Here is a 24699-nt window from a genome sequence, read left to right as displayed (position 1 = left end):
TGTGCCTAAGTTCAATGCCCATGAAATGACTGCAAACAACAGAATTTTGACCATAATCATAATGACGTTTGGGATTGTCATTTGTCTTATTCGCTCAGCTGTTTTATATGTTCATATATACCGGTATAACAATGAAGGTCATGCATACCAGCGAAGGTCACGCGTACGCGTCGCTGTAAGTAGTTCGGTTAGAGTGAAATATAATTCGTATTTTCACTAGTAAAATATGGGTTCATATCAGTACCGTCTGAACAATAGAAGAATGGCAATACAGGCATAGCATGTATGATAATCACCTCGCTTCGCTCGGTGATTATTTCCCGCCAAATATGCTAATTTTCACCCCAGAGGTCTTATATCCGCAACCAAATACCCTCGCTTGCCGTTTATAACCTCTAACAATTTTCAGGTAACAAAGAAATTGAGTCGAGAAGGTTTGAAATCTGTTTTGGGACAGCTAGTTCGCGATGTCCATACTTCTTTGTCATAGGTATACGAGCACCAAGATTCAAATTGCAAAGTGGGCGCCCAAACTGACAGGCGCCTTTAGTATCACTCTAAGTAAACAATACCGTACATTGTACACTGGATTCTCCAAGCACCTGAGCCCAAAATCCTCTCCAGCGCGTCGTGCTGCGACATATCCATGAGTAAAGGATAAGGATTTGCACTAAAAATAGCATGAAATTCGTATTTGAGGGGAAATCAATTAAAATCACTGTAAGTGAATCCAAAAGTTTAACAACTCTTGTTATTTAGGGCACCTGTGTTAAATTACGAATTGCCATTCCAGCACCATGACAAAACTAATATTTTACGTGCCTGTGCCATGTCTAATGTAATAAAGGAAACACAAGACCACACATCATTTACATCCGTTGTTTTTCAATTTTTGTGTGTGTTTAGTAGTATTTATTTTGTAAGTGTATTTGTAAGTCATTCCCTAATATATGTTTCGCAATCATATGTTGAACTGGTTAGCTATGGCGACACGTAGCCGTAATATGCGTGTTCGGATTGGAGGGACTGTATGACAATAAGACCATTTGATGCTATGTGTTAAAATTTTGCCGGAGATCGATCATCAGTTCCCTAAAATTCGTCTTCAGTTGATAGATTGTGTGGAATAATTGATTGATTGTTTATATGCCCATGTTGTTCTATTGAAGTTTGCTACACTGCACCTCGCAGACGGAAATTCGGATTCTAATTTTTTTACAAAATTGTGTATGTATGCAGATTTTTTTACTCATTTTGAAACATGTAAAGTTACAGTGTAATGCAGTTTTCACCTTTTCGTTCAGTCACGGTGGTACCGTCCATTTTGAATTTTAAGGATCGTTATTAAAATTCTAGGTGATTTGTTTCTCTTGCGATAAAATTCGCACAGCCACTACTTATTGATACCAGAGAATCTCACTGTTGCTTTTGAGAGACAAAGGTTCATCTCATTCTTGAGGAAAGTTTGAGCAAAATGTATAGCTCAATAAAGTTCAGAGACAGGTACAATATTAAAAGAACTTGTGTATGTCCATAGAGGGCGTCCTTTACTATATCCGCCCATGGGTCTAATGACCTAGTTGATCGCGGAGAGAACAGGTCAGACGGAACCTGACAATCGCACCACAGTACTGAAATAGACATGTCGCGGCAAATACTTGTCAATAAACTTCATTTATTGGCCGCATCACTCCAACTGATGACTTGTAGACGAACACTTTCAGAAGCTGCCAAAGCTGAAAAGACATTTCGCCGCAGCCTCGGTCCCCTTGTGCGGTCAGCGAAGGACGAAACACCTGAACCAATCAAGACTTCTGTAACAGGTAAGGAACTGGTCACTTTTTTCGACCGGGGCGGATTTTTTTTTTTGCGGACATCAAAAAAAATGGTCGAACCCCAAAACTGCAACTGAAGGATGCAATTATGGCCAGTATGATACTTTGCAAAACATTCCAATTTGCAAACATGCAGATATATCTGCTCTATACCTCTAATATATCAAAGTTACGCACCCGAACCGATACAATTCGTGGCTGGTATTAGCTGCACTTTATGCAAGTGTGAACCGATGACATAATTAAAAACACACTGACCCTATCGAACATTTCAAAATTTAAACATGGTGGCCCCCATCACCAACGTTAAAAACAGGGTGACCCCCCCATGAATCCATCGCCCCCGGGCTGAAGAATCTGACCAGTCCCTAATTATATGTTTGTTTGCACGCGGACGCGTCTCTGATTACACGGTATCACAGACTTGTCCAGCCACCAGGAATTGTGGTAGACGTGTATCCTGACTAAAGTCATTCAGCAAATTTACTCGGGCAAAAATCAACATGAGACGAAAAACAAAGCCAAAATCGTAGTTCTCACGTGCATACAGTGCAGTAGTGTGGAAGCGCAGCTATCTGTTGGCGGGATGGCTGCAATAATTGTAGCCTTGTAGCCCAATGCCCAAGGCCAACAAGGCTACAATTATTGCAGCTATTGGCGGGGTAGCGTGCGTCGCTGGTCAACCCCGCCACGAATAGCCGCGGGCCAACTCGCGGCGAAAATGGGTCCATTACGATGACACCACTTGTGTCGGAATTTGAACGGCAAAATAAACCAAAGTGAATGTAATTCAATAAAATGACCTATACTGAACTCTGATTATTGCTCATTCCGTACTCCCTCTGGTTCGTTTACGTAATTCGGCTGATTTTCCCAAGGAGTACTCAAGATTTTTACTCTGACCAGCCGTCAAGCTATTCACGTTCGAACGCGCGACGTCCTTATTAGCATATCAAGTGAAAGTAGGCTGCTGGGTTGACCTTTGATGACCCGCGTAGCGACGCTGCGTTTCCATAGCTAAGAGTTTAGCCAATTTTCAATAATGGGTATGTCCCAATGTTGCTGTAGAACGCCGCGGCAGAGACTATTGACGCCAGTACAGTCCTCTGAAGGCCATCGTACGTTGCACTGTTGCATAATGCTGGCCTTCAATGATTAATATCGGAGTGCTTGAGAGGAAGGAGGGCGGGTGAGGGGCGGCAATTAATTAATTGCGCACTTGTGAATTGGATGCTTTAAAATAAGTTTCAAAGCTTCACTATTGAATGTAACGCTTAGCCGTTAATTTTAATATGACATATCCAGTGTTTTTTTAGCTCCGCTATCAGCGACGCGGAGCTTATCAAAAAGGTTGATTTTCCGTCGTGTTCCGTCGTCGTCACTTTTCCGTCAACAATTGCCTTCTCCTCTTAAAACCACAAGTCCTGATTGCTTTGAAATTTTATATGCAGTTCACTTGGGTAACCTCACTTAAGTTTGTTCAAATCGGGTGAAATTTGCATATTTGTATTTTTAAGGCAATTTTTGTCGGTTTTTGTAAAAAAATCTTTAAAAAATCTTCTTCTTCAAAACTATTAGTCAGATAGCTTTGATATTTGGTACATAGGTCCCTAGGGATGATCTATTTCAAATCTGTTTTAAGGCAATTTTTGCCATTTTTGGTCAAAAAATGTGTTTCTCAAAACGCACTGGTCTGATAGCTTTGAAATTTGGTATTTAGGTTCATATAGATGAATTAAGTAACATATATTAAATTTATGATGAAATCTGTAATTCTGTATTTTTGGGGCAATTTTTTCCACTTTTGGTCAACAAATGTGTATTTCCAAAACTACTCATCTGATAGCTTTGAAATTTGGTACACAGGTTTCTATAGATGAACTAAATGATATTTTATGAAATGATAATGAAATCTACAATTTTGAATATATGGGGAAAGTTTTGCCATTTGTGGTCAAAAATGTGTTTCTCAAAAGGTAATTACGGGTCTTATAGCTTTGAAATTTGGTATACAGGTTTCTAGAGATGAACTTAGTAATAGATTGAGTTTCTGATGATATTTGTAATTTATTATTTTTGGGGCAACTTTTGCCATTTTTGGTCAAAAAATGTGTATTTCCAAAAGTACTCATCGATAGCTTTGAAATTTAGTATAGGTTCCTACAGATGCTCTGAATGATATTTATTGACATAATGATGAAATCTGCAGTTTTTGGCCAATTTTTTCCATTTTTGGTCAAAACATATGTGTTTCTTAAAATGTACTGGTCTGATAGTTTTAAAATTCGATATGCAGGCTCCTGTAGATGAACTAAATGTGATATTTTGAAATTATGATGAAATCTGTAATTTTGTATTTTTGAGGCAATTTTTGCCATTTTAGTGCAAAAAAATGTTTCTCAAAAACTGCAAGTCGATAGCTTTGATATTTGGTATACAAGTTCTAAGGGATTATTATAATATATGATATATTGTAATTATGGTGTAATCTGCATTTTTTATTTTCTTGGGCAATTTTTGCCATTTTTGGTCAGAAAATTTCATTCTCAAAAAACTGCTCGTGAGATAGCTTTGGTTGACATGATCTTAGGGATGATCCAATGTGGTTTATTCAAATTATGATGAAATCTTCAATTGTGTATTTTTGCAGCTATTTTAGCCACTTTTTCTGGCCACTGAAATGAGCTATCAAAGATTTCCACCTTCCTCATCAACTTGTGTTAAAAAAGTTATTCTCTAAATAAACACAGCGGAGCTATATCGGCCGTTCGGTCGCTTGTTTTTTTATAAAGTTAAGGAACTCGTACATGCTACACATGCGCATATGAATTGACGGTTGCGTGTTGGTACTATGTACCCTTTCTTTAATTTCAGGAGAAATCCCGAAATGGATCGACGGTAGTTTATACAGAAATGGGGGTGGTTTGTTTGAAGTTGGAATTGACAAATACAAACATTTATTTGACGGTCTTTCACTTTTGCATCGGTTCAACATAAAGGATGGTCAGGTATGCAAATGATAGGCCCGTATTTGACTAAATGTCTCACTCTGACTACGGTAGTGGTGTTAACAAGTTACGTTACGGATTTTCAAATCACAGCCCCTCCGTCATGGATGGGTGGCACTGTAAACAAGTAAACACGTGAATAAATGCCTCCCTATCAATACACATATATAGGTACTGTAATGAACAAGGTTTTGTTTAGCCATGGTCCATTTTCATTCCGGGTTTTGCCTATTTTTTTCTTTTGAAAATGTTTTTCATAATGACAATGACAAAGAAATAGTCCGGGAGGTTGATTAGGGAATATCATCCTGTCTTTAGTTCCTTAATGTAGAGGGAGAGGGGGTCATCCGTTTAAAAAAAGCTAAACTTCAATACGTTAAAGAGATGGTAATTAATGATTAATATTAAATATGTCCGCAATATGTCATGTATATTTCACTTTGCAGGAATATAAGTGAAATGTTAAATAGGCTAGGTTTCTTTCCAATAGTGTGAATGCTGTATCGATCTTTCGCGAAATAATTTTGAAGTTCCCTCCAGATGTTCATAATTTTGTATTATTCTTTGACACGGTTGCAACAAAACACACCCCAGATCACTCGTATTTCTTGCGCTTCTAACTCACACCTTTCACTCATTTCAGGTCACGTACCAAAATCGTTTTCTGCGCAGCGACCACTATACAAAGAACATGAAGGCCAACCGGATAGTGTGCACAGAGTTCGGCACTGTCGGTCATCCTGATCCCTGCCACAACCTCTTCCAGAGAGTGTTATCTCGTTTTAAAATGAGGAAAGGTACGGACAACTGCAATGTGAACGTGATGAGCATCAAAGATGAAATGTACGCCATGACTGAGAGTCCTTACATCTGGAGAATTGATCCCAAAACTCTGGAATCTGTGGAAAAGGTATATATTTCATAAACCAATTTCAATCATGATAAGTCAATGGGCAATACTGCAACTTTGATAACACTTTTATTATTTGTGTTCAGTAAAGAAAGTATATTTTCTTATTGGCGTCTGTATTGGAATCTAATGAATCACTGCCTATACTATAGTTTTTCCCACCTGATATATCCAGGATGACTGACAAATAGGTTTCCCCCTCGGCGTCCGTCCATGCCTGCGACAAGAGCTGTGTCTCTGACATTCAAAAACTACCCTTCAAACCTGGCAAAAGGATAATACACTATGATGTACATTTACATGTCAGTTTGTTTCAAAATACCATCAATATGGGGCGTCCATTTTGGTTACATTACCGGCATGAGTGAACATATCGCATTCAAAGTTTGCTTATGGACATTATAATTTATCGAAAGTGAGAATGATCTCAACCAGGCAACAAAAATTGCTTTCAAAATGACTAACTTTCAATCCAAATATTTACAAGGCATCGTCAGTTCCAACTGGAGACATCTTTAAAATGTCGTAGATTCTCCGTTAAAATTGAAATACTTGTGCGCAAGTACGCAAGATATAGTTATCAAAGCCGCATTATGACACTTATGTACACTCTTTCATTGTCTCTCTTTCTCACGTACGTACGTACATACATACATACATACATACATACATACATACATACATACATACACACATACATACACACATACATACATACATACATACATACATACATACATACATACATACATACATACATACATACATACATACATACATACATACATACATACATACATACATACATAGCTGGACATTTCTGAGTTTTTGGCTGTCAACATGGCAACAGCACATCCTCATTACACAAACGATGGCACGCACTATAACATGGGATCCACGTTCGGGAAAGTCACCAAATACAACATCATCAAAATTGATCCGGCCGATGCAGGTACGTTTAAAGTCAGGTCATACAGAGTTTGTTTCAATGGCCTCGGAGTAGATATATCTTATATAATACACACATTCTTTTCCGACGAGTTTTCTGTCTTGTACCTGTTGATTTTGACTTCAAAATGTTTTCGCCGCCACAACTGCCATGGTAGATTTCATAGACGAGCAATCGAATCTGTTCGCTAGCTACTAGTTGCGGGCGATTTTTCAACCAATTCATATCCAATATTCATAGATACCATGTTATAAGATACCTACCATAACAAAAATTCCTGACAAAATTGACTGAAGTCATTTTCCCCGAACCTTTAAGTGGGCAAAGCCAATTCAACGCCTATTTTGCTCAAATGTACCATACAATATTCCACAAAAGATCAACAATCTGCTTTGTAATGCATACCAAAATGGCCTTCATGTACAGGTGATATTGTTCATTTTTATGGCCAAAGATGTAGATTAATGGACACAGACTCTGTTATGTATCAAACACTAGTGACCAAGGGAATCACGGTTTTCAGTGGTGAGAGTACATTACTACAGGCGCTATAGTGAATACGCTTTTGATTCTTTTCTGTGGTAGTGTGTCCAATAATCTTTACTAATCTCTTTAGACGTCATCATACAAGTATACAGTGACGTTGGACTAGTATAAAATGTGACTGCTGGACCTACACATTATCTTCATCCGTTTTATTATGATACAACTCAATACGTCGTCCATATGCAAATGTTTACTCTTTGTTCAATATTGCTACTCTAGGTAATCCAAGAAACAATTTTTAATCGACGACTTCAACTCAACGGCTTCGAGTTGCTATATCATCAGGGACAGTGTCGACAAAAGTGACTTGTTCTCACAATAATTAAAAATGTAATCACTTTTTCTGCAGGTAAGCCATTTCTACAAAAGTCGTCGATTCTGTGTTCCATTCCTGCCAGAGGGCGTGACCCATCGTACTACCACAGTTTTGGAATGACCGATAATTACTTTGTGTACTTGGAACAGCCGCTGTATATCAATGTTATGAAGATACTGAAAGCAACTTTGTTAGGGAGTTCATTTACGGATATCATGGAATATAGACCTCAGAACAAGGCGCGATTTCACGTCGTGAACTCTCGCACGGGAGAACTTCACTCCACTGAGTACACCGCCGATGCCTTCTTTTGCTTCCATCACATCAACGCGTACGAGGATGACGGTCATATTGTCGTCGATCTGTGCTCTTACAAAGATGAAGAAGTAATCGGCAAAAACATTCATAGAAGAAATGAAAAAAGAGGAGTACGCGCCTGCCCAGGGAATAGAACTCATGAGATATGTTCTTCCACTAACTGTTGATGAAGTAAGTTTATGAAGATAATTGACTATTGCAAACAACTTCATTCATTGGGAAAATGGACATACCATATGATTAGTCCGTAGGAAAGTTTATATATTCACTGGTAACAAAAATCACCTGCACAAAATCTGATTGTCGCTCCTGGTGCCAAAGGCAAACCATAGACCCTAAGGTGCACTGAATTTATCACTATAGACTGCTTAAGAATAGCTGTACTGAAGGTTTCATGAGCATGATTTACCAAGATGTAATCATGTGCATATTTCATGATCTTTAGTCAATAGGCAATAAAAAACAGGACGTGTTGATTTTTATAGGCTTTTTGAAATTAGTATCTCTTAGTTTTAGTTGTGCTAAAAAGTTAGATGAGAATGACATACTTATTAATAGTTCATTTAGAGGTTTTATTTAATTAGGTCGCATATATAAAAACCGTTTGGCGAACGTCCTGGTGTTAATCAGGTTAGGGAGATAATTGGTCGTACTAGGATTTAGTAAAACTGAATATTTCGAGAGTCTGACATGTAATGATAAGTTAATTTGCATGCTAAACGAATTAGCGTCAATAGGCTATAGGACTTTATGAAAACTGCACGTTTTGCTTTTAATCAGAACAATAAGATGGAGTGGACATACTTAGGTTTACTTTGACCAGAACGTTGATGAGCATATGTGGTGATAATTAGTATTTCCCGAATTATATGAGCGCCCTCAATCTTGTCATATACATAAGGCTGAATGCACTGAGCTTGACCACACTTCTGAGGCTATTAGCCATACTTAGGTTAAATTCTGATGAACATTTCCGGAGCAGGGCATATGGTTGCTGGCTCATTCCTGTAAGTAGGTTGTATATGAAACTCACACTACTGAGATATTGTCATCATATTTATGCTAAAAGTTCATTGGTTCGACCTTCTGATCAGTAAATCATTTGCATAGTGTGTTTTTGGAATTAGGTCAACTCTTTGTACACTTTTGGATAGATAATTATTATCGTCAGAATGTAAAAAGTTTCAAATATTAAGTCTCAACTTTGGTAGATTGGTGATGAAATTGTTTGACTTTCCAATTGATTCTCAAACAGAGGCGATGAAAGACTTATTTTGATGATCTTTATCGAACATCGTTGAATGTGCCTGGAAAACACTTGTTTCTCTTTATTTTTTACAAATAAAATTCATTAGTCATTATTTGGAGTATAGAAACAAAGTATTTTAAAATTATTGTTCAATGTCTTCATAAGTGGAAAAGAGAAAAAGAATCGGCCGTTTCGAAAATGACACTAACCACTAATTGTCTTACAATTATAGAATTATCATCTCCGAAATTCTTAAACACAAGCATTATATTGACTATAGGTAAGGCAATCAGAGTGCATAAGAGTGCATTGGAGGAAATCAAACATGGTTGTGGAACATCAGATTGACAACGTCTAATTTTAAGTTCCTTCTGTAATATTAACGGTATTAGGTATTAACCGTTTGCATTAAAGGGAAGCGGTCGTCGGAAATGCGCATGTGCGACTTTCTTGTTTACAAACAATGTATTGATGCGCTATATATAGATGCATCATGTCAACATATCTAAAACATTTAAGTTTTACGATGTGCATTATGACTAACATGTTTTAACTTTCATCAATCGCCAACGTACCTTGGATACAGTGTTTACGTTGATCGTGGGGTCCCCATTACCTTCTAGTGGAGTCCCGACGACCACCTCCCTTTAAAATAAGGTGTTTATCAAACGATATTTAAAGGTTTTCTCTACACTTTGTTCTATTCCCACTTGTTGCTTTACAGAAGGCTGGAATCCATAACTTGGTGAAGTTACCAAATACAGAGTGTAGTGCCAGGTTGGAGGACGATGGCAGCGTTTTCTGTATTCCAGAGAAAATAAGTGACGCAGGTATTGAATGCTTCAATTCTTGGAGAACGACTTAGTCGGGGGGGGGGGGGAGAGAGAGAGAGAGAGAGAGAGAGAGAGAGAGAGAGAAGAGAGAGAGAGAGAGAGAGAGAGAGAGAGAGAGAGAGAGAGAGAGACAGACAGACAGACAGACAGACAGACAGACAGACAGACAGATAGAGACAGACAGACAGACAGCGAGAGATTGATTGATATTTGGGATCAAACAGATTGACAGAAAAGGAAGGAAAAACAAGAAGAGTTGTCGCAGAGTCAGCGATTTTGGTAAAAGGAATCGTGTCATAAATAGATGATGGTTCTTCGCTTGGTGACTCGGTGCCATACGTTGTGCGTTCGAACCCAATTTTCTACCCTTGGTAGACAAGTGCTTTGATTCAAGACAAAGATGCATAGTCGCGGTTGGTCTTGATTGAACGCGCATTCTTGCTATCACGTTTTTGACACAAGAAACGGCAAATATATCACTATGTAAAGATACAGTAAATTTTCGATGGGATTCGAACTCACAACACCGAGTCACCTTGCGCAGATGCACGGTCAAAAGCGCTCGGCAAAATCCCCACTCTTTAAAAAAGCGGTCCGATAACCAAGCTAAGTTGTTACAATTTTTCTGCCTGCGACCCCCGGCGGTGGCAGTCTCTGGATGGGTGGGTACCTACGCTCGTTAGCAGAGTTTGAAATGTACCCCTTTTCCCAGACTTTTCTCTGAAAAACACCCCCTTTGTTGGGAGAATCTGGGAGCGAAAAACACCCCCTTTTTTCGATATCTGGGAGATTTAAATGTTTGCCAAGACATTTGAATACCATAATTTACCAATTTCAAAGCAAGTGTGCTGACTTTGGTGAAAAAGGAACACATAATACACTAGCTTAGCATGGGTTGACTTTGTGTTTGATGTGCACAGTAACAGACTGCCTTGTTCAATGTATGCTTAGTAACATAATGAAAACTTGAAATACAGTGATCGTTCAATGTTTGTCTTCACCATATGTTCATCAGTCACACTCATATACAATCACTTTTCTGATCCGTTTTGATCTTGTATTAGTTGATGGCTCTTGAGTTATTAGACATCATCCGTCATCTGTAGCTGCAACAGATACATGTGGGGTATGGGGTGAGAACACCGCCAAAATTATCTTGAAAACTTTATTTAAACTTATCTCATTATTATTATGCCATTGTTTGGTGATTTAATGATAATTATATCAGTATTTGGCCATTATTTTGCAATTATTTGATCATTATATGGATATTATTTTGACATGATTATGAACTTATTTGGTAATTCGGTTGTTTTGACATTATTCAGCATTGATGTCTTGATTTGGAATTATTTCATCATTATTATGCCATTATTTGGTGATTTGGTCATTTTCATGTCATTATTTGGTCTTTATTATTTATTATTTATTATTATTATTACACTTTATTTAAAGAGGGTAATCTGATTACAGTAAAGTAATTGTAATTTCCATCAGAGCCCTAATGAAAAGAAGGCAAAATACACAAACAAATCATCGAATAAACAAAAACGTATGGAATAGACGAATAGAAGATGTCGAAGACAAAGGAAAAATAGGCTAGTCTAAGTCAGAGCCTTCATTACAATATTTCATGAAAAGATAACAATGCAGTTTTGATTTAAACGTCGACAAGGCTTCACAGTCACGGATAGTTGGGGGAATGGAATTCCAGATTTTAGTAGCTCGATATACAAATGATCTTTGACCCATGCTTGTCCTAAACATTGGTGGGTAAAGGTTACCATTACTAGAACTACGAGTATTTAAACGATCCATTTCTGAGAGAGGTTGGAATAGATCACTAATATAGCTTGGTGCGAGACCATTTAAAGCTTTGAAAGTCATAACAGCTGTAAAGTATTCAATACGTAAATCTATGGGCAACCAGTGCAAACTAACAAAACTGTTCGAGAAGGAAAAGTCGTGTCAACTCCGAGAATTACCTTACCAGCCCTTTCTGGAGTTTGTACAATCTTTGGAGATTGGTCTTAGACGTACTAGCCCAAAAAATACAACAATAGTCAATTACAGACAAGAACAAAGCGTTATAAACTAGCAAAAGAACACTCCTTTGAGAATAGGGGCGTAGTCGTCTTATAACACCAATTCTTGCAGACAAAGTCTTGCACAAATTATCTATGTGGTCATCCCAGCATAAAATGTTGTCTAATTGAACACCAAGTAGTTTGTGAACAGCAACACTGTCAATGAGAGATCATTGATCTGAATCTGAAATGAAATATCAGAGTCGGCTAAGTGATAAATTTTGGGGCGAGACGCAACAATCATATATTTTGTTTTAGTGGTGTTAATTGCCATGCTATTGTTATGAACCCAGTTTGAGATTGGCACGAGATCTCCATTCAGTCTCCCCTCGACTTGTTCAATGTCAATTCCAGAAACACACAAAGTTTGGTCATCGGCAAACATATCTAAGCTTCCCATGTTGAGGCAAAGGGGAAGATCATTAATGAAGATCAAAAACAGAAGTGGACCCAAAATGGACCCCTGAGGTACACCACACGTAATCGACAAAATATCGGAGTGTACACCTAAATAGCTAACAAATTGGCTTCTTCCTGTAAGGTATGATTGAAACCACTTTAGGGACAAATCAGAAAGCCTGTAAACAGAAAGTTTTCTCAGTAAAATGTTATGATCAACAAGATCAAAGCTTTACATAAATCTAAAAACAATACACCACTATACAATCCTTGATCCATATTGTGTAAAAGCTGGTCAGTTAACTTGACTAAAGCAGTGTGACAAGAGTGATATTGTCTAAAACCGGATTGCGAGCTGACAAAAATATCGTTTGAATGCATAAAATTGTACAGACTAATATAAACATGTTTTTCTAGTATTTTAGAGAGAACAGGCAGAAGTGAGATAGGCCTATAGTTGTTTACATCACTCTTAGAGCCTCCCTATGAATCGGAACTACTTTAGCACATTTGAAACAGTCGGGAAAAGTACCACTGGTAATTGACAAATTAAACATTTCTGTAACAGTTTCTGCAATACAAGAAACCAATTTTCAAGAGTTTGGGAGAGACATTGTCGTAACCAGCTGATTTACATTCACTTAGTATAGAAAGCTGCTCTGTGACAAAATTAACAGAAATCGGAGGAATCTTAAAATTGGCCATGGTAGCACCAATTTTCGAACTAACCCAGTTATCAATAAGACCCATGTCAGGTGAAGCATTGAGACTGGAATGATACTTATTAACAATACCTGTAAAATACGCATTGAAAACCTTAGCAATATTCTTATGATTTGTTAGCTTTTCACCCTTATACAAAATACAAGGACTTTGTGAACGAGAATTATCATGAGAGAGAATATCACTTATACAACGCCAAATTATAGACGGATTTCTTGAATTGTTCCTGAAAATGTCACGATAGTGCTGTCGTTTGCATAGGAAATAGTGTGTACAACTCTATTTCTTAAAGATCTATAAAGTAGCCAATCATTGGGAGACTTGGATCGGGTAGCCTTAACAAGATGATAATCCCGGACATGAATGAGATCAAGAATGTCCGGAGTGAACCATGGCGGCTGTCTGAGTCTTTTCACACGTTTCTCAACAAAAGGAGCATGCGTATCACATACCTGGTTGAAACAATTGATCCACTTATCAATGAGTTCATTCACATCATGTATCTCAGAGAGATGTGGCCAATGGGAAGCATACAAATCACAAATAAAATCATGTGTGGAAAAATTACCAAACTGTCTGCGTTTTATAGAAATATGAGAACCGGTAGTAATGTCACTGGCATGAAAACGCCTCACAACACACACGGGATAGTGATCGGAAGTACCAACTTTGGGAACACACACATGAGCAATATTCATTGGACAGGTTACATAGATATGGTCAAGAAGAGTACCGGAGGATGGACGAGTGGGAACAGTGACAAGTTGCTCGAAATTCAGAGATTCCATTGCTTTATGAACATTGTGTTTCTTCCCCATGGGAGTAAGAGGATGGTGAACTGATGTCGGCTGTGTCTTGTCGATCGTTGCAAACGGCACTACCTTCTTGGCCGAGTTCCTAGGCACGAAAACATCGCTTGGATTTATGGCCAGGTTCTTTACAGGTCCAACAGCGAATTTCTTCGCCATGTTTACACACTCTGGCAGTGTGGCCCTGTTCGCTGCAGTTGTGACATCTGATTTGGTTGAACCGATTCTGGACGTTATTCTGTCGGAAAGGACATCTTGATCTCACATGGCCAAATTTTCCACACTCGAAACACTGTGGATGTGACTGTCTATATGAAGTTTGGCGATTGGTGTATCCATCGGTGACATTGCTGTTCGAGTGATTCCACTGGTTCGTATAATTCACTCGTCGATTTCCAGGTCGAGCCATCGGGCCTGCTGTGTTGACGTTACGTCGTTGATACTGCGGTGATTGATTAAACCATTGGTTGCTGCTGAAACGATTTGTACGTTTCTCCACCGAATATATCTGGCTCAGATGTGCATTTAGAAGCATTCGGTGCAGACCCTTAACACTCAGATGAATACCGTCACGGTAAAGCGCAGAGGTGTCAATGGTGTTGTCTCGGAATTTAAAGGTGTTGTCGTTGTTAACAAAGGTAGCGTTTTCTCCCTGACAAAGCTGTTCAAGTGCAGAGTTGACATCATCAATACATATTTGTAGATTTGGGTTGTCCGTCCGAGGAGGAATGCTCAGTACAGTAACGTGGTCATTCGATTTGGAGTTTGCAAGTTTTATCAAGTTCTCATAGCTGGAAACTATATCGCCTGTTGACTTACCGTTGTTGATATCATTTGTTCCGACTTGGAGAATGATTTCTTTGAAGTTGTTGTTATGGTTTGCAAGTTTGGTGTGAATATCACTGACGGTGGCACCGGATATCGATTGAACAGCAGCTCGTTGGTTGGAAGGTGATATTAGTCGCAGTAAAGAATCACCAATGAGTAGAGTGTCTTTTTGGACGGGACACTGGTCTGATTCATTTGCATTACGTTCTTGGTATACAACATCATCGGTTTGTGTAGATTAGCATGTTGTTGCCGTAGAAACTTCCCGGGTTTGAATAGGTGAAGCATTATCCACATCTTGAAGACGCAGTTTTAGCTCAGCATTCTCTTCGCGAAGTACAAACAGTTTTTCCATCAGGTTGGTGTTTTCTTGAGTACAGGAGGAGTACAGAGACAGAAGTTTAGCGTTCGTCTTTTGTAATTCTGTAACTTCACCTCTGAGAATATTGATGTTTTGCGATATCAGCCTGCAGTCATTGCAGGGCCAAAAATAACGGTTCGCTTCTTCACTGGGGACATTCATACACTGGAGGTGAAACCATTTGTAGCATAGGCTACACCGTATCATATCACCTTCACCAGAGCCATTCAGACGACAGTTTTCGATACAATATTTCACAGTGGCTGTCTCTGACTGTATGGAAGGTTTCTTCTGAGCATTTCGTTTCTTCTTTGATTTACGAGTTTTCTTGCTAGGATGTTTCACTTGGGTGTCGGAAGAGCCTGGCTAAGTTCAGCCGTTGTAAAGTCGTTCTCAGATTGGCCGTGTTCCGAATAGCTAAAACTTTTCATCATTGACTGGATGGGTGAAGTAACGAGGTCCAAGATGGACTTTGGGGACGTTGCTTGTTTACTGGTAGAGTCATTCATGCGAACTTGAGCGCGGTTGTTGAGAGCATTACCAATGTAATGGCAGGTAGATCTGATTTTGTCAGCTGAAACGTTCGGTAAAAGTTCGGTCATGTCACTGTTCATTTCCTCAACAAGAGGCCATTTGCAGAAAGACTTTAGTTCGTTCATTGACATCATATTTACCTTTGCCATGTACTTGTCCTTGATTCTCTGTTCGACTTCGACTGGGACATCAGTCTTGTCAGATTTCTTTTGTCCAGGCATTCTGTGTTATGATGCAAATTGGAGCTGAGACAATGGAGTTCCCGCCAAAGCAAAATGGGCGAAAGTACTGCTCGACGAAAAAACAACTGACGAAATGTAGCGAGACAGCAGAGACTTACAGATAAGACAAGTGATCAAGAGTAATCCATGTACCAACAGCTATTCGACCATAAACCACTTTTCCGTCAAATCACTCCAAAAGTGAGGAAAAATTGAAGAACAACTGAGAGCCAGTGTAGCGACCTGTTGATCATTTGAACATGCGTATGATTACTTGGTCATGATTATGATATTGTCTTGATATTATCTTGATATTGTCTTGACATTATTATGTTAATTCGGTTCTTTTGCCATTATGCGGCATTGATGTCTTGATTTAGAACTTATCTTATCATTATTATTCCATTATTTGGTGATTTGGTCATTTTTATGTCATTATTTGGTCTTTCTTATGCAATTATTTGGTCATGATTACGACATTGTCTTGATATTATCTTGATATTGTCTTGACATTATTATGTTATTCGGTGCTTTTGCCATTATTCGGCATTGATGTCTTGATTTAGAACTTATCTTATCATTATTATTCCATTATTTGGTGATTTGGTCATTTTTATGTCATTATTTGGTCTTTCTTATGCGATTATTTGGTAATGATTACGACATTGTCTTGACATTCTCTTGATATTGTCTTGACATTATTATGTTAATTCGGTTCTTTTGCCATTATGCGGCATTGATGTCTTGATTTAGAACTTATCTTATCATTATTATTCCATTATTTGGTGATTTGGTCATTTTTATGTCATTATTTGGTCTTTCTTATGCGATTATTTGGTCATGATTACGACATTGTCTTGACATTTCTTGATATTGTCTTGACATTATTATGTTAATTCGGTTCTTTTGCCATTATTCGGCATTGATGTCTTGATTTAGAACTTATCTTATCATTATTATTCCATTATTTGGTGATTTGGTCATTTTTATGTCATTATTTGGTCTTTCTTATGCGATTATTTGGTCATGATTACGACATTGTCTTGACATTCTCTTGGCTTTCAATTATCTGACCTCCTTTATTATCTGAACTCATTATTTGACCTGCATTTGAACCCTACCCAGAAATCATTTCACATTCACAATGGCGCAGATGATACGGTCTGTTCCCTCGCATAGAGATAGAAAAACGGGCTTTGCGTAAGTTTTAAAGCGCAGTCAGCACATCGCGTATCTAGAATAGTTGGGCGTGCTCGAAAACTGAGATCGACCACAATTTTGGATTAAAAATTGATTACTTTCGGCGGCGGAACTGGGCTGTGTTGGGTAGCCTTGGTGGCCTGTAGTATTAGCTATTACACCTAGCCGAGCGTACAGGTCTGCATGTGTACCGTGTGTTCTCGGCGTTATATGGTACAGACCCACGGCACGTTTCGTAGATCGTCGTCGGATGGGAAGTGACTAAGACCGAGGTTCGGTCTTCGGCCTCACAGTGTCAGTCACTTCCATCCGACGACGATCTACGAAACGTTCCGTGGGCCTGCTATGTTATATGGTGGAGGCCGTATAACACCGGAAACACACAAGACCTGTACGTACGCACGGCTAGGTTACACCCAGCCTGCCACACAGAGATCAGTAAAGGTATCGATACCGTGGAAGAAAACGACAATCGCCGTGCTGTCTTAAAAAATCGCAACACATAGAAGACTAGGGGACTAACAGTTACCATGGATTTTTGAATTCTGGCATATGAGAACAATCAAATATTAGAGAAAAAAGATGGGGTCACCATACTTGATCTTATGCAAGTGTACGATGAAAAGTCAGTTTTTCTGAAATCACTTAAAATCAATATATAAAACCATTCATTTCAAGTTCATGCAGTAAATTAAATTTCACATCTCATTGTACCAATAACACAAAGTTAAACTCTGAACAGTAAAGACTCTAATTTAAATGGAAAAATGTGTGACTAAATGGAAACTTTTATTTGTTATTAAATTTGCCATTATTAGACCCAAAATTTCTGAGATTAAAACATTAATTTCATGGAATATTTTAACCTTCCAGTATTGTCAATTTTATAACACATTTTATAAGTGGCATCTAAGTCGTACATGTCTTGTACTTTTGAAAAAAAATTTCGGTAGGTCACTGTGCTCATTTTTTCACAATTTGGTTAAACGTAGCTAGGGATACACAATTTTCATACTCTCTCATGATTGTCATTTTGTGTGCTCTTCAGCTGGTGCCATTGAACTGGCCAGAGTTGGATAAACTCAAGTCGGCTTAGACTGAGAAATCCAAAAAGTTCACTGATGCATTTAAAAATGAATCAATTTTAGAATTTGCCCTAGGTATATGGCTCCACAACCTGCTGATAAGAGGTAGTGTTAAAGATTTGCGTGCAGAACGACACATTACATGTTTTTTTTACTCTGTGTGCATTCCTAATAAATATGCGGCTATATGGTAATTTTGGGGGGGGGACTTGAAAATTTTTGAGGGTATTGAGGGGGGACTTGAAAATTTTTGAGGGTATTGAGGGGGGGTCTGAAAAAAAATAAGATTTCAATCGCGATTCCTCCAGCCCCCCATCATCATTTTTTTTGAACGCAGCCTTAAAGATGTTTGACCTTGACAAAGCGATTACATTGTCGTATTTATTTGCCGAATATAGACCACACTGCATTTGATTGTATTATTAGAATCAAAATCATCTCAACATACTCGTGCCATTATTGAAGCTTTCTTATCCAGATGAGTCCAGATGGGAATTATGAAAAAATGAGAAAGCAATACTTTTATCTTTTATCTTATTTTACGGCCAGTTAGAGTTGCACCTGTAAGCTACAGACTGAAAAGCCGGTACTAATAAGTATCAAGGAAATATTCGTTCAACGAAGATGTTTTATCGTAGGTATACCACATAATATTTTTGTTGGTCGGGAACTATTCTCGAGCATGTTTTTTTATTGTAAACTCATAGGGGCACGGTCGCTAACCTAACGACTTTTTATTGCTTTGTTGGTATGAAACCGCAAGGAGTCAAAATACTTCTTTGAGGCAGAAAAGTCATAACGTGGTGAGCGGGGCGATTAAGCTGTAGAGGAACACACAGCATCGTACGCAGGGCTAGGCTAGGTGTAATAGCTAATACTACAGGCCACCATCGGCTACCCAACACAGCCAAGTTCCGCCGCCGAAAGTAATCGATTTTTTATCCAAAATTGTGGTCGATCTCAGTTTTCGAGCACGCCCAACCATTCTAGATACGTGATGTGCTGAGCTGCGCTTTAAAACTTACGCAAAGCCCGCTTTTCTATCCCTATGCGAGGGAACAGACCGTATCAACTGCGCCATTGTGAATGTGCAATGATTTCTGGGTAGGGTTCAAATGCAGGTCAAATAATGAGTTCAGATAATAAAGGAGGTCAGATAATTGAAAGCCAAGAGAATGTCAAGACAATGTCGTAATCATGACCAAATAATCGCATAAGAAAGACCAAATAATGACATAAAAATGACCAAATCACCAAATAATGGAATAATAATGATAAGATAAGTTCTAAATCAAGACATCAATGCCGAATAATGGCAAAAGCACCGAATTAACATAATAATGTCAAGACAATATCAAGATAATGTCAAGACAATGTCGTAATCATGACCAAATAATCGCATAAGAAAGACCAAATAATGACATAAAAATGACCAAATCACCAAATAATGGCATAATAATGATAAGATAAGTTCTAAATCAAGACATCAATGCCGAATAATGGCAAAAGAGCCGAATTAACATAATAATGTCAAGACAATATCAAGATAATATCGAGACAATGTCGTAATCATGACCAAATAATTGCATAAGAAAGACCAAATAATGACATAAAAATGACCAAATCACCAAATAATGGAATAATAATGATAAGATAAGTTCTAAATCAAGACATCAATGCTGAATAATGTCAAAACAATTCAAAATGTCAAAATAAGTTCATAATCATGTCAAAATAATATCCATATAATGATCAAATAATTGCAAAATAATGGCCAAATACTGATATAATTATCATTAAATCACCAAACAATGGAATAATAATAATGAGATAAGTTTAAATAAAGTTTTCAAGATAATTTTGGCGGTGTTCTCACCCCATAGTGGGGTACGCTTTTTCTTTGGTCTGACATTATCCAGGAATTCTTGAAGTTTTAGTTTGTCTGATGCTGCTAAATTCTGCTAAGAACCAGACCTATTCTCGGAGGGTGATCTGAAAAAGTACCCCTTTTTCGATTTCACGGACCTAGATGTCTCCGAGACTGCCACCACCGGGCTGCGACCCCTCCACACGCTGTAGAGTTCATGAAAGACTCGCCCTCACATACTCGCTAATTCTGTCTGCCAGCAGAGCTATCAACCCAGGGTAGAAAATACGGCTAGTTTTCAGTAGGGTTCATACTCACAGCATACGGCATCAGTCGCCTAGTGGAGAGACAACAGACAGAACCGCTCGCCCAAATCCCCACTCTCAAAATGAGTGGTTCAATAACCGCGCGAAGTCGTTACATTTTCTGGCTGTGACCGCTCCACACGTTGTAGAGTTTGTGAAGCACTCACGCTCGTACACTAACTATCACACAAACTTTATCAATGCAATGAATACATCGCTTAAACTCGGCGAAAGACATCCTCGGGACAATTCTGTCCACCAGCAGAGCTATCAACTTACGATAGAAAATACCACAGATGTGCGCAGCGTTGCTTGGACAATCGATGGAAGGCCCGGGATCGAAGTGGCCGAACCTCGGTGATACTGACTGGAACCCAGGTTCAACCTTCGACCTCACACTTCGATACCAACACTGCATGCGCGGATGCGAACTCAAAACGTACGGCACCCAGTCACCTAGCGCAAACGCCACGGTCAAAACCGCTAGGCCAAATCCTCACTATTCAAAATGAGTATAGAGTTAAGGGATCAAAATGAATCCCTTTAACCAAATGTTACTTAATCAAAAATGCCAAGCTTTCACTTTGTGCATCAGTATCGTAATCTTATTTGTGACAGTGACCATTTTCTTTCCACAGGATTAGAGTTACCTCAAATCAACTATGCCAGTTATAACGGCAAACCTTACCAGTACACGTATGGTGTAAATGGGGATGTTAGTGAAGTAAGTGCAAGTAATTCTCCATGGGTTTTATCTTTTAGAATAAAGTCTTCTTGAAATAAAACGCTCCCAAGTCGTTAATTTATCTTTGGAGAACCTGAATTGAAGTTATAAGAATGCTTGAAACTCAAGGTTAGTGTTTTCAGGTTTGGTTATCAACACTCTCTGTTCAAAAGCGTTTTAGAGTACGAGAATTTACGAATCTGTGATTTTGCCAAAACCATCTTCATAAATATATTTCTTTGATTTGATTTTATTAGATTGTGAAGGCAGATTTCAAAAACAAGTCATACAAAGCTTGGGGAATGGAAGGTTACTTTGTATCTGAGCCGATCTTTGTTGCAGCGCCCTCTGCTGGTAGCGAAGATGACGGTAAATATTTCACATGTTAGATTTAGATTTTCTTACCAGTTTAAATTTTTTCTTACAGCTTAAATTTTTTTACCAGTTCGGAGATCCTTACTGTAACTTTTGACGTACCGGTATTAAAAAGTCGTGCGATGGGTTTGATCCCAACTGTGGCATTTCGTATTCCGCCCAAAGCGCTACGGATCTGCTAACAGGAATTCGGACAGAACAGGTTAAATATATCGGCCGAATGTGTGAACTACCAATGGCCGCCTCCCTACCTGTTTTATGACCCATAGCCTGCAATAATTACAGCTACGTTTGACGTACGTTTTCATATTTTATTTCTCTGCATAAATTTATTTTTGTCGAACTCTCGTAGTATGAGCCTCGAAAGTGAACGATTTAAAATTTGCTCAAACTTTCCTCCACAGATTCTTTCCAACATGATTGGAACTAATTTGGATAATTGGATTTTCATATTTTTAGATTTTTTCAAAAGTGTTAGGTGCCATTTAGCTGACTCATAAAAGCAAGTGTGTAACTTATAAAGAAAAGCAGATGAACTTACATTTGCAGATCAAAGAGACGTTACTTCACCATCCAATTATCCCAATTTAGTTCCAATCGCGTTTTCCACAATTCTCTTTCAAAGTCAGGAATAAAAATTGGGGGTATTTTAGCAAATTTTGGTATCAAAAACAAATTACACAAGATTTACCGATATTTGAAATTTAAACCGGCCGCCATCCCAGTGTCGACTCTGGGGGGAAATGAAATTTTCGATTTTCGAGAAACTAAGACGGTGATTCAGAAGTTTTCCTTATACCAAGAGCTTTTAATGAACCACGACAAGTGGTAGATCTGAGAAGAATAGTGAAAGTTTGAGAGTCATAATATCTGTCTCCCAGGTGCATTCAACTTGCCAATCTTGTCGATCGAATCTTAGAAATTACTATAATTCAATAGTATTGCATATTGATAACATAGCATGATATTTCGAAAAAACAGCACTGTGCATGGCAACATTCCTTTGAAAGAAAGTCAAATAATTATACATATATTAAGAGCGAAAATAATAAACATCTTAATAAAAATTCACCTTGTTCCTTCAAGCAAGTTACAGCCTGTTTGGCAATATCTATTCATTCAATTTACAACTTCCTCCGGTAAACTTCAGTGGTGCAATATTCTGGCCTGAGAAATTATCACATGACGTACACAAAATACCAAAATCTGTAAATTATAGAGGTAGATATGTTTCTTAGCACTTTTCTGGTAAAATTATCATTGTGCAATCACATGCAGACGCTCTAAATGTAGGTTTTGTGCCCTGACCAATTATTAGTCGCTTACCTTATTTGGTTTTCTCGAAATGCTTGACCAAAGGATGCCAGTTACAAGTTGAGGAAAATGATCGAGCCTTCGGAGGTTAAAAAAACTAAAGACCTGAGGCTTGCGTAAATGTATTTCAGTAAATATTAAGAACAAACGCGACAGATAAGCTCAAGAAATTCTTGGAGCGAGTTTAGAGATCTTGGAACTTATGGCACACCATAGCACCGTTCAAAAAATACTGCAAATTTTAACTAGGCGTCCAATCATTTTTTCAGGTGTGGTCCTGACTGCCCTGCTGAGTGGTGATCCGAGTAAAAAGCCACACTCGCTGGGAATTCTTGATGCCAGAGATTGAAAGAGATCGGACGTGCCGAAATCAACGTCGATATGACAGGCAGTGTCCATGGAATGTTCGTTCGTAATATTTGAATTTAAAGGAAAAGATCGGAAGGGGCCATAACAGGCATTGCTGGAGGACAGTGGGCCCAATGCTACCAATGGTTGTAATAATACTATTCTTAGGACGTGCCGAAATCAACGTCGATATGACAGGCAGTGTTCATGGAATGTTCGTTCGTAACATTTGAATTTTAAGGAAAAGATCGGAATGGACCATAACAGGCATTGCTGGAGTACAGTGGGCCCAATGTTACCAATGGTTGTAATACTATTATTCTTAGGGTGTCTGTTTTTAATCAGTAACAGACAAGAAATCTCATATTCTCAAATCTCTCTTACTCTAATGCATGGTCACATGGAGGAAATGAACTAAGGATTCAGAAAGCCCTTTTTTCAAACATTTATGCATAAAGCATTTGTTAATAAGGTTATTCACGTGAAACCCTGTCTTTTTAATTTTAAACATATAAAAATGCCCAATTACATCTGCCTATTCAAATGCAAATGTGTATCGTGTCAAAAATACATGCTCCTTTAATATCTGTGGAAATGTAATTCCATATACACTTGGTTACAACCTTCATCTTCCACGTACTAAGGCTTAACTTTATTAATTTTATTTGTTCAGTTTACTTACCAAGCTAATCCCAGAGAAGTTATCCCATTTATAAAAATAGAATATATCTGTAACTAATAATTTGAAAAAAGAAACAGTGAATGCAATTTGCAAAGTAAAATGGAAATCAATATCAGCATCTGTGAAAGACAATATGATATCAAGAAATAGTCATTATTGTAAAATGCATTTCATTCAAATCAAAGTTCGCCTGCTCACACGATTCCCTATCAAGAGGTACACACTCACCTTTGATTACAATGGGTGTTGCACAAGCGATGGTGCTGAGAAGGTCAAGGCAGATGTTGATGAAGACCAGTTGAATATTGAATGTAACAATGTTGGTCATACATTTTTGGTTCTGGCGTTTGAAGAAAGCCCTTCGACTGCCGTTCACGGTTGAAAGAAACGGTGCACTACGTATTAGTTACAGCAACTCTAATGAAATGCAAGTTTAACGTGGTTAGCGTTACTCATTATATTATACATATACTTTGGCATTGATTTATGATCGATTTTAGAAAAGCCTTACTGAATGAACGGATACATTAAATCTTGGAGGTTTTTCTCTCAAGTATAAGGTTTGGCGTAACTTCTTCGGAGTCCATTTTTCACAGAACATTGCAGAAATCTGAGTGGGTCATGTCATTCTAGAGTATATCTCTATAAATATATACCTGACCGTCTATTATATTAAACATATGTAAAAGTGAAAGACCATGATAAAATATGTGGCTATATTTATCATTTCCAATTTCAAACAAACCAGCTCCATTTCTGTATAAGGTACCATCGATGGATTTCAGCATCTCCTGAAATTACAGAATAAAAAAATGAACATAGTGCACTGGCCGAGCAACAAGAATATGCAGGAAACACCAATTCATATGAAGA

At 38.1% G+C, this 24699-nt stretch overlaps 1 protein-coding gene across 2 annotated transcripts; it reads left to right on the top strand.

Moving 5' to 3' along the window:
* Positions 1 to 1625: 1625 nt before the first annotated feature.
* Positions 1626 to 23834, top strand: LOC139115094 (carotenoid-cleaving dioxygenase, mitochondrial-like). 2 transcript variants are annotated; one of them, XM_070676989.1, is made up of 6 exons: positions 1626 to 1823; positions 4710 to 4843; positions 5487 to 5753; positions 6564 to 6705; positions 7598 to 8053; positions 9856 to 9962. In XM_070676989.1, the coding sequence occupies exons 1-5, from the start codon at positions 1643 to 1645 to the stop codon at positions 8047 to 8049; spliced, it is 1176 nt and encodes a 391-aa protein (XP_070533090.1). In that variant the 5' UTR covers positions 1626 to 1642; the 3' UTR covers positions 8050 to 8053; positions 9856 to 9962. The 2 variants fall into 2 exon arrangements, with proteins under 2 accessions (XP_070533090.1, XP_070533098.1); XM_070676997.1 differs by lacking the exons at positions 1626 to 1823; positions 4710 to 4843; positions 5487 to 5753; positions 6564 to 6705 and adding exons at positions 21022 to 21107; positions 21365 to 21476; positions 23066 to 23834 and having other exon boundaries at positions 7854 to 8053; positions 9856 to 9961.
* The last annotated feature ends 865 nt before the right edge of the window (positions 23835 to 24699 follow it).

This window comes from Ptychodera flava, chromosome 2 (genome assembly GCF_041260155.1).
Source record: "Ptychodera flava strain L36383 chromosome 2, AS_Pfla_20210202, whole genome shotgun sequence".
Taxonomy (NCBI): domain Eukaryota; kingdom Metazoa; phylum Hemichordata; class Enteropneusta; family Ptychoderidae; genus Ptychodera; species Ptychodera flava.
Note: the sequence above shows the minus strand (reverse complement) of the source record. Positions and strands in the feature narration are given on the sequence as shown.